Source organism: Papilio machaon, chromosome 19 (genome assembly GCF_912999745.1).
Source record: "Papilio machaon chromosome 19, ilPapMach1.1, whole genome shotgun sequence".
Taxonomy (NCBI): domain Eukaryota; kingdom Metazoa; phylum Arthropoda; class Insecta; order Lepidoptera; family Papilionidae; genus Papilio; species Papilio machaon.
In genome coordinates this window covers 192,444-211,498 of record NC_060004.1, presented here as the reverse complement: position 1 = coordinate 211,498, position 19,055 = coordinate 192,444, and the positions used below count along the sequence as shown (strand labels likewise).

General features: G+C 38.8%; 3 protein-coding genes across 3 annotated transcripts; 2 read left to right on the top strand and 1 right to left on the bottom strand.

The window, feature by feature from the left end:
• Positions 1–86: 86 nt before the first annotated feature.
• LOC106716332 (ATP-dependent helicase BRM) lies at positions 87–8,645 on the top strand. Its single transcript, XM_014509842.2, has 18 exons — positions 87–229; positions 1,872–1,953; positions 2,222–2,323; positions 2,457–2,566; positions 3,102–3,242; positions 3,352–4,074; positions 4,310–5,043; positions 5,219–5,254; positions 5,288–5,402; positions 5,602–5,692; positions 5,905–6,026; positions 6,289–6,405; positions 6,481–6,603; positions 6,790–6,948; positions 7,117–7,260; positions 7,382–7,524; positions 7,653–7,755; positions 7,923–8,645. Exons 1-18 carry the CDS (start codon positions 191–193, stop codon positions 8,226–8,228), a joined length of 3,390 nt encoding a protein of 1,129 aa, XP_014365328.2. The 5' UTR covers positions 87–190; the 3' UTR covers positions 8,229–8,645.
• Positions 8,646–10,614: 1,969 nt separating this feature from the next.
• LOC123722079 (dynein axonemal intermediate chain 7 homolog) lies at positions 10,615–12,889 on the bottom strand. The gene is made up of 8 exons (XM_045682524.1): positions 12,603–12,889; positions 12,199–12,341; positions 11,967–12,042; positions 11,629–11,782; positions 11,402–11,550; positions 11,176–11,245; positions 10,905–11,006; positions 10,615–10,773 (listed from the first exon to the last, which is right to left on the bottom strand). Exons 1-8 carry the CDS (start codon positions 12,773–12,775, stop codon positions 10,636–10,638), a joined length of 1,005 nt encoding a protein of 334 aa, XP_045538480.1. The 5' UTR covers positions 12,776–12,889; the 3' UTR covers positions 10,615–10,635.
• Positions 12,890–14,375: 1,486 nt separating this feature from the next.
• LOC106716182 (toll-like receptor 13) lies at positions 14,376–18,275 on the top strand. The gene is made up of 8 exons (XM_014509661.2): positions 14,376–14,392; positions 14,885–15,024; positions 15,212–15,351; positions 15,643–15,808; positions 16,015–17,352; positions 17,445–17,578; positions 17,652–17,779; positions 18,040–18,275. Exons 1-8 carry the CDS (start codon positions 14,376–14,378, stop codon positions 18,251–18,253), a joined length of 2,277 nt encoding a protein of 758 aa, XP_014365147.2. The 3' UTR covers positions 18,254–18,275.
• The last annotated feature ends 780 nt before the right edge of the window (positions 18,276–19,055 follow it).

Genomic DNA, 19,055 nt, shown 5'->3' with positions numbered 1-19,055 from the left:
TTAAAGATTATAATATAAAACAATGTAATACAAAACATACGAATACTTTGTCTGTGATACTGCGATATAAAGTTCGCGCGTGTCAGTGCATGTATTTGAATGATATCCGCCGCCATGGCGCCATTGCTGTTGCGACATATGTAGCGTGACAAGTCATGTCAATTTTGTTCTTGATATATGAAAAACTCCAATGGCAGATTCTTTTTTCGGGTTCAATACTTCTTTTCCGGTGAGTTTTTATAGTTTTCAGTGTGTTTATCTGATTACTTTGATATGTAGTGTCCCTTTGTACTTTATCCAACAATTCAGTGCCAACATGTAAAGGTATCACGTTTTACCTATTTTTGTTATTTTTTTGTACATTTGGAGGCTTTTCAGATTATCAAATACTTTATATAGTAGTTTTTTATTATATATTGTAAGTAAAATGTTATTATAAGGAAATTGGTCTTTAATGTGATGTATGCATATAGTTTATGTATTCTTTGGTCATAATGCTTGTTTATGTCTCGACGAGTTTCCATAGTTAGTGGTACACTTTCAAAGCTATACTCCGCGAATCGAACTTTTTGCAACATTCCAACTGTACGGGAAAATTGAAAATAACAAATTATTTACAAAACATGACTCAATATTTGATTATATGGTCACAAACTAATGAACTGCTGGGATGTTTGTGTTCATTCGTTTATACGCTGCCATATGGCTCTAAATATCTTCCGTACACTATTAAATTGATTGTAAATTTATTTTTAATTGCATTTCATAGGTATAGTGAAATATTATGATACAATTGAATAACCAAACATTGGTCTTATTGATTTAATTTGATCACTATTTATTGATCCATTGCTTTTTTTATAACTAATTTTATTTTTATAACAATTACTTCAAGAAACCTGGCTAGTTTCTATAAACACACATATGTTTTTTTGTGTGCATACTTGACTTCTGAAATATCTTGTTAAAACAGTATTCATATTTTCAGTCAGCATTCAATTACAATTAAAATAATAAATTACAGGTCATAAAAGTAAAAGTTATAAAATCTATCTTATGATAACAAAATCTCAATATAAACCAAGAAATTGTTTAAGAAATATTTTTCTGAAAATTAAGAAAAAATCATGTATGTTCATAATCTCTGCCTACCCCTTTAGGTTACAAGCGTGAGTTGTGTTCTTTATGTTGTGAGGAAACTAACCAAAACATGATCTTATGATGTTTTATAAGTTCTGTAGTTATGTACAGTCTCAGAAAATTAAAAAAATGTAAATTTTATACATGAGTTTGCTCCAAATCCTGGTGAAATAATTAACAAAATTAAAGCGATATATAATACTATAGGTTTATTTTCATTCACATTTGGAACTCGTCTTCCCACTATACATAAAATGATAATATCTAAAAAGGCTTATTTAATTCAAATGATTTACAGAATTCTTTAGACAAATGGTAATTTTTGGTCTATACATTAATAAATCAACCATTAACAACGAATAAAAATATTTTTGGTTTTTCATTCACAATAATATGTTTCATAGATGTCCTCTTTTGCTTACTATATGGCAACCCAGTTCTGGATTAGGTCTTTTAATGTCTGTTACATCACAATAAATATGTAAAAAAAAAATATGTAAAACTACTTTGGAGTTAAGTTGTGTTTTTGGCTTATAAAATGTCTGATTTTAGTACTTTTTTTTTAAATCCATCAAGTAGTTTTAAAAAATAATTAGTGGCAAACATACAATAAAAAGATTCTCTGTATTATTTTATTTTAGTATTCATGAAGCATTTAGTTTTTAAATGTATTTGAATGTGTTTAACATATGCTTACAAATATTGTAATGTAATTTTAAATTTGTGAACAGAACCTAAATGACGACGAAGGTGGCGGGGGGCCTTCGGAGGATGAGTATGATGCACTCAACGATGAGACCTTTGGCCAGGACTGTAAGTATTCAACATCACTCAGCCTCCTTTACTTGGTACATCTCTCAGTAATTATCTCAGCCCTGATTCATTGTTTGTGTTTGATAATCATTAAATGAATACGTGAAATAAACCAACCAACTTTGTACTATAATTTTGGAGGAATGTATGAACATGAAATTTATATGGTTTAAGAAAATTTGACACAGTTAATAATGCTATTTTTAATATACACAATTTTTTATTATAAGTTATGGTCAAATAAATGTATTGCGTGATGTACGTGTAGCGGACGAGCTGGACTGGGAGGTGGAGCACGAGCAGCTGGCGGAGCAGCTGGAGAGCAGTCGGCGGCACCACGCCCACGTAGACGACGACAACCTACAGCTCGGTGAGTCACTAATATACAAACAAGAAAAATCGCTGTTTCATGACTGCAACACCACTGGAAAATTAATTTGTTATATTTTTATTTATGGGTAAAACTGCATATTTTGTTAATTAATTTTAATATGTAATTGCAGAAGCGTCCCTGTCCAAGTTGGTGCTGGACGAGCCGGAGCCGGCGCACCTCTCCCTGGGCTCCTCCGTGTGGCGGCACGACCTCTCCTTCCCCACACCCGCCGCTCCCACAGTCAGTATAAATTTATCAAAACTAATGATATAAACAGAAAAAATGTTTTATACACCTTTTTATCATAAAAATCGTCCCCAATCATTGTTAAGGCATTTCACTCATTGTTTTTCTTGCATCGATACATCCAGAAACATACATTGGTATGTTAACAGTGGTATATTCCGCAATAACAATATTTGTTGGGTGCGCGAAGGGGCAGGGTCGACCTGTGAAAATACCACAACCACAGTTCTGTCTTTCGTCTGATGAGTCGTGCCGGTGGCCTAATTTAAGTCCACCTTTTCTTATAAGGAAAGGATGGGAAGGGGAAGTAGATTTTGCCGAGGAAAAGATGCATAGGCACAGGATATATACTCTTTCTGTGCATCCCCTCCTCTTTCAATTAAAGGTAGGCAGCGCATCTGCAATTGCGGATGTCTATGGGCAGCGGCCGCTTGCTCGTTTGCCACCTTATGATATAAAAAATACAAATTGTGATTCAGTCATATTTTCTTGTGAAATTACAAGGAGTTACGTTACTTCCTTTCTACAGCCTGTGCCACCGCTCAAAAATGTGTGCACGGTGGAGGAGTTGGAGAGACAGTTACGTCAGGGCCAGGTGCATCAGCAGCTGCAGCAGCAGCAGCAGCAGCAGCAGCAGCAGGTCGCCTTCCCCACACAGAACTACTATCAGGTTTGTGTTAGATATATTTATTGAATTGTGTGTGTAAATATTTATGCTCCTATTAAACATTATTTAAAAGAGAGCACTGGTTCATTACAATTTATTTCATAAATTTCAGCAAAGGTTTCCGACCATGATTTTACAAAGACCACCCGGGCTCCAGGCGCCGGTTCCTCTGCCGTTTGCTCCGCAGCAGCCCACAGGACACAATAATAGTCAGATGAGCGCGTCATTAAACAAAATCGTCGGCCAATCCGGACAAATGAACCAAATGTCTCAAGGAAATCAAGCAATGCAAAACCATATGATGCAAAATGTCAACTCATTGGGTCAAAATATGAGTCAATTGAGTCAGAATACCAACCAACTGAGTCAGAATATGAATCAAATTGGTCAAACTATCAACCAAATGACACAAAACAACCTATTCATGCAAAACAATCAACTGAATCCCCAGTTTCAGAATAACCAAATGGGACAGACCATGATGAACCAAATGCAACATAACATGCAGAATGTTCATCAAATGAGCCAATCCAACCAGATGTTAAAAAACCAAATGGGACAGAATATGAGCCAAATGGATCAAACTATGGCGCAAATGAGCCAAAGTATGAACCAAATGAATCAGATGAATCAAATAAGTCAGAGCATGAACCCTTTGGGGCAGAATATGAACCAGAACATGAACCAGATGTTGTCAAATGGCAGCCAGTACGGGCCGGGAATGAACCAGTTCACTCATATGCTGGGCCAGTCCCGGATCCCTCCACCTCCGGGAATGGGGATGCAGCGACAAAATTTTAGTCCAAGTATGAACCAATTTAATCCTAATTTTCGTGTAAGTATTTTTTCGTGTGTAGGTATTTAACTTTTTTTTCATTTAATTTTTTTATAATATTACAAAAATAAAAAATATCTTTTATTTGCATATCCATAAATTTAAAAGTAAAATTTTATTTTAAACCAAAGTATGAAACATAATTTTGATGTTTTATACATTACGTAAAATTACATAAAAGTACGTTATAATTTTATGTAAAATTTTAGCTAAGGCAATCTTTTTTATCTTTCAGGGCCCAATGACAACTAATAAGTCAACAGAACAACAAACACAAATAAATCAGAATATGTTGATGAACCAACATCTAAATAATCAACAAATAGTAAACCAGAAGATTGTCAAACCTGTAATGAACTCCCAGCAGATGACACAGCAAAACCCACAGCAGGTCAACTCACAGCAGCTGGCCAATCAGCAAATTAACATGCAGCATAAAAACTCCCAGCAAATGAGTCTACAGCAAATGAATTCGCAGCAAATGAACTCGCAACAAATAAATGCACAGCAAATGAACTCGCAACCAATAAACTCTCAGCAAATGAACTCACAACCTATGAATTCGCAAATGAATCCTCAGCAGTCCAATGTGAAGCAAATGAATCAGCAAATAAACTCAAAACCAGCAAACACACAGCAAATGAACATGCAGCACATCTTGCCTCAGCTGAACTCTCCACAGAACAAGGGCAACCAGTCTGCCCTCAAACCTGTCTCCAACCAGAGGAACGAGAAAGTGCAGAAGAGTCGAGTGTACAACAACACAAACACTAAGATGATGACGTCACAGAACCTGGCCAAATTCCTGATGCAGTCGACGTACCCCGTGCTGCCATACAACAGCTTCCACAACGCCAGCCACCACCCCATGCTGCACCGGGGGGCCGTGTTCACCAACAACCAGTTCATCAACAACCATCCCATGTTTAACAATCAACGCTCCAATGGCACATTCAATAATGTCAACAGGTTAATTATTTTTATATTATTTTCAAGATACACTGCAGAATAACTTACCTAGTAGAAGGAAGATATTGTTTCATTTTAAATTTTTTTAACCTAGTGTTTTTCTAGTTTTTTACTAATTACTAGAGTATAATACTATTATTTATTTTATTTTCCGTTTTATTCCCCGTGTTTCTAGACACATGATGAACGGTGAGGACAGCGGTGCTGGTGCAGAGTGTGGTGGTGGTGGTGGGGGTGGGGGTGGAGAGGTGGACGAGTACGCGGGCCTGATGACGGCGCGCGAGAAGCAGTGGCTCATCAACATACAGATGCTGCAGCTCAACACCGGAACTCCATACATACATGACTTCTATTACACTGTCAGTACACATTACACCTTCAATTTATTGTATATTCATACATTTACATGGTTGAAGTAGTATATTTGTTGTGTAATTGTACAATTACACATTTAAAGTAGTATATTAAGTATGTAAAAATTATGCATATTTTGTGAAAAGTGTGTTCTTAGTAATTGTAAGTTGTATTTGTGTATCTATATCTTCTATTTATTGGCAGGTATTCCTCGAGCGGCAAGCGAACAAAGAGAAAGAGGGGGTGAAAGAGGCCCACAAGGCTAACCAGCAAAATCATCCCTTCTACAGCGGGGGTGAGTGTACTTTCTCTTACCTGTTACTTGCAACTTCCTCATTTAACTATTCATAAATATTTATTAAAATAATTAAAAATGTGATACCATCTTAATTATATAAAATCACATCTTCAAAGTTTTTTATTTTTATATGTATATATAATAATGAAGAATTTGTGTTCGTGAGTGCCACCGTGATGTGTTGTGATGTGATGTGTTGTGATGTACAGGGGTGAAGCAGGAGACGGGTCGGGAGCGGCACAACTCTCACCGACACAACTCTAGCAGCGAGGAGGCCGCGCCCCGACAGTATGTGCCCACGCAGTTTGAGAACTCGCTCGGGAAACTGCAGGTAACCGTAATACAACTAGCACTTGCCCGCGACTTTCTCAGCAAGGAATTAAAACAACGAGTAATAAATATAGGTTTTAGTACCCGGGGATAGTTTAGCTTCCAAACAGTGAAAGTATTTTTCAAATCGGTTGTTTCGGCGCTTCAATGAAAACTTTCCTTATTGTATTAGTATACACTATATAAATAAATAAAGTTACATATGTTGTATATATAATATGTGAATGTTTGTGTACATGTGTAATGTGTAACGTGGTGTACAGTGCGGCAGTGTGACGGCGCCGCGCAAGATAATAGACGTGGAGGTGGTGTCTGCAGAGCCCGCGTCCGGCCGCACCTCGCGCGCCCCCAGCGTCGCCAGCACCACCAACCCCGCAGAGGTCAGCCTCCTCATCTCTCATAACACTTGTTGTGTATCCAGTGTTGTAATAGTACTGTGTGTATGGCGGTGTCAGGTGCCGCGCGAGGTGCGCCGCACCAAGCAGGTGTTGCTGGACATCGAGGCGCTGTACGTAACGCTGCTGCGTCTCGAGGAGCTCAACGACCCCCTCGCCATCGCCAACGCGCTCATACTCAAGGTATTCAACTTTTTATTTTATAATTAGACCTCCGCCACGCAAAATTGAGTTAAGTGATGTTGCCCGATCACTACAGCTAGCGTTATATGTGTGCATAAGTTGGAAAATGTGTAATTTGCAATATTTTTTAGTATATTTTGTTGTAGAATAAAAGGTTTAATTGTATTGTCATATATAACGTTCCAGGAAAGAGAAGAGAAGCAGAAGCAGCTGGAAGCGGCCCAGAAGGAGGCAATGGAGAACGAGGCAGAAGACGAGTCCAACCTGTTTCTCAAGAACATAGAGTCGGTGCAGAGAAGGCCGAAGCAGGACAGTCCTAAGAGTGAGAGCATAGACAAGAGACAGGTCAGTTGCTCTTCATTTCAATTTAATACCTGACAACTGATTTACCTTTAATTCACATAAATCGGTTTTAATTTGATTGCACAAATTTTCATACCGGACCTAGCTGCTAACTCTCCGTTGGCACAGTAAGAAAGTTGTGGAACTATTGTTTGTTCCTTGTGCGTGCAGGTGGTGAACCTGGCGGTGAGTCAGAAGCCTGCGCCGGTGAAGAACCTGCTGGACGAGGACCGCGAGGAGCTGCTGGGCCGCATGTTCGCCGCGCTGCTGCACGCCGACCGTCTGCCGCAGATACTGGCCGTGCGCAAGGGCAGGGTACGTACTCTACAACGACGTGCATACGTTAATCATATCTAAAACTTTTTGAAGGACTATTATTTAATCGATTCAATCATGAAAGAAATTTTTAATTTGGAAAAATATAATGTTTTCGCAGGCGCTGGTGGCGCGGTTCGCGAGCCGCGCGCCTTGCGGGCACGTGCGCATGCGTGCGCTGTGGGCGCGAGTGTTGCGCGCTCTGCCGCACGCCGCGCGCCGGGACGACGGCGGTCTGGCCGCGCTCGCGCCGCACTACCGCAGGTACCGCCCCGCCGCCCCGCCGCCCCGCAGCCCCACTGCCCCGCCGCCCCGCCGCCCCGCCGCCCCGCAGCCTCACCGCCCCGCAGCCCCACTGACCCGCCGCGTAATGCGCTGTTGTTCTGTGGCAGGTACATCCAGAACACGACGGGCTGGTCTGCGGTGCTGGAGTCGTGCGGCATCCTGGCGGAGACCATCGACCCCGCGCGCACTCCGCACGCCCTCACCACGGCCGTGAGTACTGACTGTGACTACATCACTACATCCCCACACATACACCACCATTACATAACTCAACACGGATCAAACTAAATCTTTATGAGTTTCAAAAATAAAAACGCCTATTCGTTAATTACGTAGTACACAATTGTTAGTAATAATACACCGTTATTCGTTTTCAGTTGACTCTGAGCTGCGTGTGCGCAATGGTGGAGAAGGCGGCCACTCTGGTGAACACGCCGGAGGCGACGTCCAGCGAGAGGCAGTGGTACAAGTTCCTCAAGAGCCTCGCGCGCGCCCTCAAGAACACCGGCCTCGCGGTCGCCCGCCCTCTGCAGCCGCTGCCCGACTCCAAGCTGCTGCATCACCTCAAGCAGCTCGACTCCAGGAGCACCATCGAGATCCTGCAGCGAGGCAGAACCACCGCCGAGTTCGCGGACCTCACCAAGGCGGACGTCTCCGAGCAGCTCGTCAAACATCTCTGCTGATGTTGTGCTCTGTCGGCCATCTTGTTAATGGCTGTCGGTGGTCGTCGGTGGGAAAGTCTTCGGGGCTCGATCGATAGTGAACAGAATTTATATTGTAAAGTGGGTCAATAAGTTATTTTATTTGATATGACGTGTTAATGTATATTCACAAAGGCCTACACTATTTTGACGACAGTGTTCATTTTTATATATTCTAAATTAGGGACGGTTTATAATGTGAAAAGTTAGGATTCATTTGTTGTCAACACAGTCGTTAAAGGTGTTAATAAGAAACATAGTTTAAAAAAAATATTTTCGTCTTAAAATAAGGAGGAGACTTTGACTTTGCACTTTTAAATTTTTAACACAATTTTCATCTATTTTGACACTTTCACCACGACTCTGCAGCTGCGACAATCAGACACCGGGGGGGGGGGGGGGGCGCAAACATTAACAATTTTAATTATAAACATTCACAATTATTTTTTTTATAAATAACATTCTGTTACTTTTTAACGTAACATTTCAGTTACATTTCTGTTTATTTATAAATGACATTTGGTGGACGAGAAAAAAATCTTTTAAATAAATTGTGCGTTTGTAAAAAAATAAATGTTCGTAATGAATACAAAATGTTGTCATGTTGTCGTTCTGATATTATTTAAGCAAAGAATGACAAAATAGTTTCTTCAGATAATTTAACGTTGTTTGTAAAAGAAATCGATCGAGTTCTAAAGAACATTTATTTTAATAGTTACATTGTAAATATTAAGATCAGAGAAAAATCATTAAAAAATGTTATCCCGTAGAATGCTTTTATAGTTTGTTAGTTTAATGTTTGCTTAGATATTTGTTATGTGAGGGTTCCATTGAATTTTTATATATGGATAAAAATATGTTTACAATCCATTAAAATTCGTGGGCACATTTTATTTTTAAATACAAATTTTGTGGATTGATTTTTTAAAATTTTAAAATGTAAACTTTACAAAGACTGTGATCGGAAACGATATTTTTTTCTCAGTGCTTCATTTGATTGTGATTATTAGAATGTGATAAAAATGAAAAAAAAGAATCAATCCACAAAGGTGGGGGGAGGGGGGGGGGAGACACGACAAAACCACATTTCGACATTTGTTTCAAGTTAATGTGTTTTTGGAATTAGATAAAATTGTTTATTTGTTTGTTTACATTTGATTTAGTTTTCATTTTCAGCTGCATTATTTGTAAATGTTACTTACACAAATTGTACTGTAGCGTTGTGTTCCCGCCTAATGTTCTGTGTATTGTATTGTATTGTATTGTATTGTATTGTATTGTATTGTATTGCTGGTATTTCGGGGGATTTCCGAGTGTAAAAATTATTTATAAATTAAATCTAAGAAATTATTGATGGGTTCGCGATTTGACAGATATTGCTACAATTATATTTTGAAGTTCATTTCCAAATGTTTTATTTACACTTGTAAATCTCTTTTAAAGGAATCTAAAAATGATTTTATATTGTATCGTTTAAGGGAAGCTTGAATAGAGTTTTATATGTCCCGAGCGAGTGAGTGAGGCGGGCTGTGTAAATATGTCCATCTTCATTTGTGTAAATAATATTTGCGAAAGTGTAATAAGGTTTTTATATACGTACACGTACACGTACACGTACACGTACACGAGGACAGATTGTGAGGAATTAAATTGTGTAAATAAAAAAAAGAACTATAAAGACGGGCCGTTTGTCGCGCTTCATTATAACATAAGCATATCTTATTTTGTTATTACAACCTTTTTTATTTTGTAAATTAATCTATTCATATCCAGGTCATGTAATGGAAGGAAATATAAAGTTTTTTTACTACCTATTAGTAGTTTTTAGTTTTTTTTTAATCAGTAAAATAAATTGATAATTTGTTTATAGTATTTACTTGAGTTTCATTTTCCTTGTAATTTTTCATAATCGTCTTCAGAAGTCTCTCAGAGCAACGTACATTTTGAAAAAAACAAGTCAAGGTCAATTGCATCGACATATTGCAATCAAACACTGTAAAACTATTTTATTTGTGTTGGGAATTTAAGAGGCGATAAAAAAGAAAACACATTTTTAGCACTCGATTTATTTGCAGTAATCTTAATTTGTATAAAGTATTTTATTTACACACAGTGTTAACTCTCAAATAGGTTTTTGTAAGAAACCTTAACCTACACAATGTCAAATGAGCGCAATTAGCGTGAGTTTGAAAACTTTAACATCTTTTTCATTATCTTTGAAAAAAAAAATATACGTCACAGCAATATCTGGTTTCACATAATTAGATTCATTGCATTAAAAGAATCTCAATATAACTAAATAGGAAACCATTTTAGAGAGTTGACACTATTTGTATAAATTTTAACTACTTTTATTACTTTAGGCGTATTCTGATGAAAAAATCCGTGTTCAGGAGAAGCTACATAGCTTCAATTCAGTCAACATGTTGAACACGGTCTCGACCAGCCTGTACTTGACGAGGAAAGGTGCGCGGCGTGCGTCCACCGACCCGTACGACAAGTTCAGAGTGAACAGATCCGGATAGAACTGAAAAGATCACGTTATTCTCATTCACATAGAGTTACATGAAAGAGAGAAAGTGCCGGGCGGAGCAGAAGAGATGAGAGAGAAAAATGTGTATCTGTAAAGGGCAAAGTATATATTGTACATATGTTTACCTCCAAGCCAGGTAAGGGATCGAGGTTGAACTCCTGCGACAGCTCGGTGCAGTTCAGTATGGTGGCGTGCTGCGGAGTCGTGTGCAGCAGGCTGAACTTGGCCTGCAACGAATTTAATGATTTACTCGTGGAAAGGTGAAAGGTAAAGGTTTTTTTGCCCATTTAAACAGTAATGTATAAGTAAAATACACGTACGTCTCGACATCTCTTATGTCTGATAATAGCACCCACTGTATTGAAAAAAAAAAAATTAGAGAACTGATTGACGAACCTCTCTCTTCCTGTCGATAGCTTCTCGTATCTGCATCACGATATTCCTGCTGCCGGCGGTAGCGTTCCATCTGCACAATAAACAACAACTCTAAACTGAATATACCTACCTAATCATATTTTACAATCACAGTTTTAACTGCTGTCTTAGTGAACAAATATATTTGGGTCCAAATTGTTATCATAGATCCCTGAATTCCCTTACTGATTAACGAGTTCTCTGTTACCTGCTCCACTGGAAGTTGTAGGCCCTGGCGAGGAAGGCCATGGCGTGATAGGTGTGCCGCTCGCCCACCCACTCCTTGGGACAGCTGCCCTCCACCAAGTTATGCGCGTCAAAGTCTGGGAAGAAGTCGCATGCCGCCTCGCGCATTATCTGCAAATTACAGCAAGTGGCGGCTCACAACATACATTTACCATATAGAGTTAAATAAAATCAGCATTTTAATGTAACCTGTATCATCTTCTTAACGCTGTAGGGTTTGCGGAAATGGTTCTTGAGCGCGGGCGTGGTGGCGTTGGCGATCCACAGCAGGCGCACCGAACTGCCACAGCACAGCCAAGTCACTGTCACACACACGCCTGTCACCGATATTATCACACCGTCGCTGAAATGACCAGAGTTTATGTGAAACAAGGTTGCAAACTACAAGCTATTTGTCCCTCTTTAGGCCTCATTTTTCACCAGTGATCACATGGGTCTAAAAAGCCTCTTAGCCGAAATATCAAAGCATAGTCAAGTATTCTGTAAAAAATTTAGTTTTTTCGTAAACTCGCAAAAATAAATCTCACCTTTCGAGGTCGGGCCGGACATCCCAGCCTTGGTAGGGCAAGTTGCTATACCGCAAAGTCGCAAAGCCGATCGGCCCTGTCGTTACAAAGAAGTTCTATAATTCTATGAGTTGTTCAATTATGTTTCGTTGTGAGTTTATGATTTAATGTTGATATAATTTTACAATAAAACGTTTCAATTAGCAGATCCCAACATGCTCCTCTAATCTTCTACCTGGAAAAGCAGTCTTACAAAGAACTCCGGTGCGGAACTGCACGGTGAGCTTGTCCTCGTTAAACTTGTAGTCGTTGATGTATGTGGTCATCCAGAGACAGCGTGGCTCGTACCATTGACACACAACCGGCGGCTCCGACCACATCACGTCGTGCGGCAGTCTGCAACCACTTGCCACATGCATCGACCTTCACTTCTTTTGTATTAGAACGTTCAAAAGGAGTGAAGATTCTTCGGTAGCCACTATCGCGTCATAAGTCAATATGGTGGTGGGATCACTGTTAGAATACCAGCTTTTTAATGAATAGGCCAACATAATCGAAAAAACAAAAAGGGTTTTAAGATCAGGATTAAAATCCTGACTCTCTTCCAACCACCCTTCTTCCGATGCGAATGCATGTGATGAAGACGTATGTACTCACTCGATGAATACGAGCGCCAGATTCTCATACTCGGCCTCGACGCGCTTGATCTCGGCCTCGATCTCCTCTGGGGTACGCGTAACGCCTGGCGGCGGTGGCGAGGGCGCGCGATACCGCACTTGGTACTTGCTGTGCTGCAGTCGCTTCGGCAGCTCCACTGCAACAAGGTACATCACATGCAGCTATTGATACCAGTGTTAAGTACTGGCTATGTGGCCATGGCAGTGGCAGTGGCAGACATGAATTGATAGAAGATTCGTTATGTCCTACAAATAAAGACAACCTTAAAAATCCTGCAAAAATGAAAGATTAAGATTACGTATAAGTGATAAACAGCCACCTAATAGTAAGAATACTTTTAAATATTAGACGTCCTAAACTAGGAAAAAGGAACTAATTGGCAAAAGGCAAAGTCGCTATGATAATTGTGTGGACTGATTTACTTACATTGATCGGAGGTTTTTTTCTAAACGTCAGCTTTATATACTTATTAGCAGTAGAAGTCCAATTTTCTTATTTCAAGATACTATCGAATTTGTGACAAATTGAAAACTAAGTAAGTACCTTAAATTGAGCTTAGGATAAGACGTTGAATTATACATATACTAGCTGTCGCCTACGACTCCGTCCTCGCGCAGTTAAAAAAAACTTAATAGGGGTATGATAGATGTTGGCCGATTCTCAGACCTACTCAATATGCTCACAAAATTTCATATGAATCGGTGAAGACGTTTCGGAGGAGTACGGGAACAAAAACTGTGACACGATATAAGAAGATACAATAAATCATCGATCAGTTTAAAAAACATTCATGTCGATCTTATTTATATTTTGATATGTAAGCTTTTTTATACAAATTATACAGGATGTAACTTTTTGATGACACCTCAAGAAGGCTCCAAAATAAAAGAGATTCTGAGATGTTTTTACTCAAAGGAACCATTTTTTTACTTTTAAAAAGGAGCAAAACTTTAGCAGCTTGTATGAGTGCGAAATAATAATGTTGTTTTGTCCAATCGTTCTAATCACGATCTTACTCTCCACAGATAAGATACAGACATGTCCGACTTATCAAATTATATTCTAGTATTTTATTTTTGCGATGAAATATAAGAGTGTCCCAAAAGTAAACCTTTATAGGAATAAGTTTATAAAAGAACAAATTAACCTATCAGCCATTTAACATTACTCACTAATCACTATCACACACTATATCACTTAACATTGACTAAGTTAACATTAAGTAATGCTAAGGGACGATGTGATTAAGTGATGTTACATAATACTTTTGGTTATTATTATCCGGATCCTGGAAGATATTATCTACGTCAATATCAAACTGTAGCCACATGAAAGTTATTTTTCGGAGGACGGACGGAGGACTTAATTTTATAACATCCTGTATGTTATATGTATACCTATACATTATCAGTCATTACGTGTTAACGTTCAATCATTCAGTATTTATGTCGCACGGCTGTTAACATGTTTTGGAACTAAATATTTTTTTTTGACCTAAATGTAATGTTGGTGATTAATAAAATAATACGTATTTTTGTTCTTTGAGAATATTCTCGAACAATTAAAAAGTTATTTCTGTGAATGTTCTTGTTTTTTTTTTTAGTTTTTCCAGTGAAGTGACTTCTGTTTGTAAACGGATTATTGCAAAAAGGTGCACTATCCGTGGTGGGCAGCGAGTGGTGTCCGAGCACACACAGCCGCGATGATCAAAATACAATTCTACTTGATTATTCTACTGAAAAGTATGCCATAATGCTATTGCTATTATTGTAAGTTATTGAGCAAAAGATTTTTTAAAATAATATCTAATTTTATCATCATTGTAAAAATCGTGATGCAACCTTCACATATCTGAGAAAAAAATCAATGATATGTGAGAAGTTTTTTTAACTATGTAACTTTTTTAATGTACTCTTCAGTAACGTTATATTTATGTTCTAAATAACCGGTATACGATTAGATATGATATATATTAAAATGGGTTGAATTCAGATATGACGACTGATAGAGATACTGTGACGACACAACGTAGGGAAAATGCAGCTTGATGATGCGTAGATATGATAAAAATTACCACAATGGTATAATTTCCGCCCCTTTCTTTTGTTGCATCCCTTCCATCGTCGACTAAAGGTAGGCAACTCATCTGCCATTTCGGAGAATACAGATAGCGGCTTGCTCGTTTGCGACCTTGTGATATAAAAACAATACGTGTGTTTCGGCAGTGGAAATTCAAAACAATTTCAACAATATGTTGTCAGGGTTACGATATCGGCTGCGTTGGCGAATGCGGACGCGCAGCCGCCGCCGCAACCCCCGCCGCAGCAGCGCTGCCTCACCGGCTACATGACCGACGTGCAAAGCTGGGTCGACGAACGCGGCAAGCTCACTGAGAGAGCACGTAATCCTCACACTTTTGTTTCGAAAAACACCATATTAGTTTTTACATTTTTGTTTTACAAAACTTCGACAGCGACCTCATTTAATATGGGTGAAGATGTGTTAAAAACGATATTAATCATACTTTACTCATAAAGAAGCTGAAGTCATTGTTGGCCTTAGTTAAATTAAGCATTTCATAATTGTAGCGCGAGCATATAAGATCGACGTTTCGTATCAATTCAACGCGAAGCTCAGGCTCCAGCAGCAACTGGAGGCCTTCTCCTGCGCCAACAGCTCCGTGCAGTACCTAAGCATGGCCAGGAATCAGTTGCTAGTGGTGCCAAAGGTAGTACGTTATTCTATGTTCGATACAGGCTGCTAAAATCGCATCTGAAGATGATCCTGACAATCTTAATTGACATTGTAAGTACTTGATGCAAACATATCACAAAAGGAGGAGATGAAATACTGGGAAAAGTAGTAGTGCATTCCGTATCACGATGTTACTGAAATGACATTTTACACTAAGTACGCAAGAGTACTGGTTATTACATAACATTTTTAGATTTCACTGCGATAGATATGCAATTGTTCATTTTCTATTTTATTTAATTCCAATTTCAGTCTCAATTTTTAGATATTCAGCTTTACCGATCCTTGTGACCAGCCTCTATCAGACACGCTAGTCTATCTCACGCTGGCTGGGAACTTCTTCTACACAACAAACTTCGAGAGGCCCAAGTTCGAAGAGCAAATGAATGCGACTAATGCGATGCTCGTACCTGCCGAGGTTGATGGGTTTGGTGAGTGAGCATTCATTGTTCAAACATTGACGATTTTTTTAATAACATTAAACCGTGATTGTTGCCTTGTTATTTATATCGAATAAACTAGCGAGAACCCCTTGAATATAGGTAGAAAAAAGTTTTTTTTCCCGTTTATCCTTACCCCATTCTAAGTTTTAGAATTAGATCGGCGGGACTTTACTGAGCGTCTGCTTTGTTCACAGTTACTGAAGTGTGGTCGTTCGGCTTCCGTGGGGTGAACTTTCAAAATCTACGTGAATTAGACCTACGGCTCTGCGGCATCAGAGAATTGAAAGATTCCCCTTTCAAAAACATGCCAAAACTTGAAAAGCTATATCTCGGGGAAAACAATATTTATCAAATCAATGAAAACTCTTTTAACGGCGTATCGAATCTTATTCACTTGGATATGAGCAGAAATTATGAATATAATACAAAAGAAGTTTATCGAGGCTTGTACTTTGGCGACTTGAAAGTTTTCTCTAAATTGACACGATTACAAACATTAGATTTATCCTACACTAAGATGCGACGAGAAAACCTCCTCGCAATAAAAAAATTAAGAAGTTTGCTAAGTTTATCAATATGTCAGACGGAGTTGACAAATATGGAAGCGAGCTGGCTAGCGGGTACCTCGGTCAGATATTTAGATGTGTCCAGAAATCATAATATATTTAAAGACAAGAAAGCTTTACGAGGAGTTAGGTCCACTTTACAAGTAGTGTATGCTAACGACATCGCTCTAAGCAGTCTGGATGTTTTTGAAAATTTTCCTTCATTGGAAATATTACTAGTGTCGAAAAATGAAATCGCAGCAATAAAGAAGAAAATAGCTAAAAGCCTTACTAATCTCCAGGTCTTGATTGTGGACATGAACAGACTCACGACCTGGTTCAGACCAACTATAACTCTGATGCCAAAACTAAAATTCTTGTCTATGAGAAACAACAACATCAACTTAATTTCGGAGGAAATGGAAAAGGATTTCGAGAATTTAAGGTACATTGGTATTTCTGGGAATTTTGTCGTGTGCAACTGCAATGCGAGGGAACTATTTTTGATAGCTTTGAGAAACGAAAAGATTCTACCAGACGAGTTTATTTTCCCAATTAATAATACCGGTTATATAGAAAGTGCAGTATATCATACCGGATTTAGAGACATTAATTATTTGATATCAAATAGAAAGAAGGTCGAGTCGGTTTGCGTCAACAACGAGTGCGAGGAAGATCTCATTTCCAAATCTTCTGGAAAGTTTCACTTGTTTGACTACGACGACAGCTCGTACAAGTGTCTGCTGGCGGTCGAAGGCAGGAACACTCCCTTCGCTGCGGTACCTTCCTGCGGCGCGCGCACTCAACACGGTATCGATGATGTCATTTCGGATACTCTGAACAAATTATACTTTTTGGTTATACCTCTGTGTATATTACCACTTTTTATTTTTGGATATGTTTTTAGAAGAAATATCAGGTATTTCTTTATAACTATGAGAAATTCTACAATGCTAAGTTTGATCAATAATGAAGATATTATAGACGGTAAGTCTTTTATTATATTTGTAACTCTGTATTGATTTTGATGAAAGTTATAATTTCATAATTATTGTTATTCGATAGCTGAATGTTTCCAGAGAACACGATATTCAACTACGACGTGTTCGTGTCTTACTGCCACGAGGACCGCGGCTGGGTGCTGGACCAGCTGCTGCCACACGTCGAGGTCGACGCCAACGTCAGCGTCTGCCTGCACGAAAGGGACTTCATGGTGGCCACTCGCTTCCTCCGTCATTCTCTTCTCACATTTCCTGCAGTCGCCAACCACCGCTTCTCTGTTCCAGGTGGGCTTGTCAATCCTCGAGAACATTGTTTCGTGCATGGATCGCTCGAAGACTATTCTGCTGATCCTCTCGCAGAAGTTTCTGCTGAGTCAGTGGTGTCAATTTGAAATGCATCTTGCGCAGCACAGGTGATATCTCGTTAAAGAACTTTAACGTTTAATTTTTAATGACTTTAAATGCATTTAACTTTAAATTCATAGCCAATATAACGCTTTAAATAATGCATTTGAACAAAACGTTTTAAGATTTTTTGCACAAGAATAGTAGCAGTATTGGAGCAAATACTTGAATAGCTACAACTATTTTGTCGATTGTGACAACAGACGGTGCAATCTCTTATTACAATGTTAAACATTGATACAACTTCTAGGTAAACTTTTTATTGCAGACTGCTTGAGACAAGACGGGAAGATCTAATATTAGTGCTCCTAGAAGATATCCCCCGACGGATGCGGCCTAACACCTTGCACTACTTAATGCTGACAAACACGTACGTCGTCTGGCCAAAGGAAAAGGCTGAACAAATTGTATTCTGGAGAAGACTGAATAAGAGTTTACTTGCACATAAATTGAGACAAACGAACAATGATTCCATCGCATGATTGAAAACAAATACAATATACATTGTTTAAAGAGTTCCTTTCTCCCTTTAATTTATACTACCTACGAAAAATTTCATACAGATTTGCTAAAACAATGCTCAAAATGGTTTGGTCATGGTTTGTTCTTCAAATAAATTGCAACATGTCTGTTGTGAATTGTATATTTACGAATTAGTTGTTATCTTTTCACGCTTAACATACTTACAACCGAAGTAGTATGTAAATGGACTAAAGTAACACTTGCCTTAACACGTTCACTGCGGATCAGGCCTAGATCGACCTGCCGCGGAATTTCAGCTGGTGCGGACGAAGAAAACTATGTCCCTCTCACTGGTGCGGAACGATTATCTCATAAAAAATCACGGCAGGCCTTTATCGGCCTACCACGCACTGACGGTGAAAAATATCAACTCGGTGCGGCAGGGGTCTATCGCGGCCCGCCGTCCCAACAGGCGGTTGGCGACCCGATACCGCACGGAGCGCCCCGCTTCGCTAGTTAGTGTTGAGCCATCTCACTGAACTGTACGTCGCGTTTTTTCTTTTCGTAAAATTAACGACGCACGATGGCAGGAAACAAAAGAAAAATACAAATTTTGGAAAATAAACTAATTCGCGAGGCAGATAAAAGTGATAGTGACAGCAGTGAGGAAATATTTTCCTTCAAGAAAAAAAATAGATATTTTCCTTCAAGAAAAAAATAGATATTTTCCTTCAAGAAAAATAAAAAATAGGATGTGCACACAAAATCTTTGTGCGAAATGTTTTAAAGACAAGCATAAATAAATAATTAAATAAACTATTT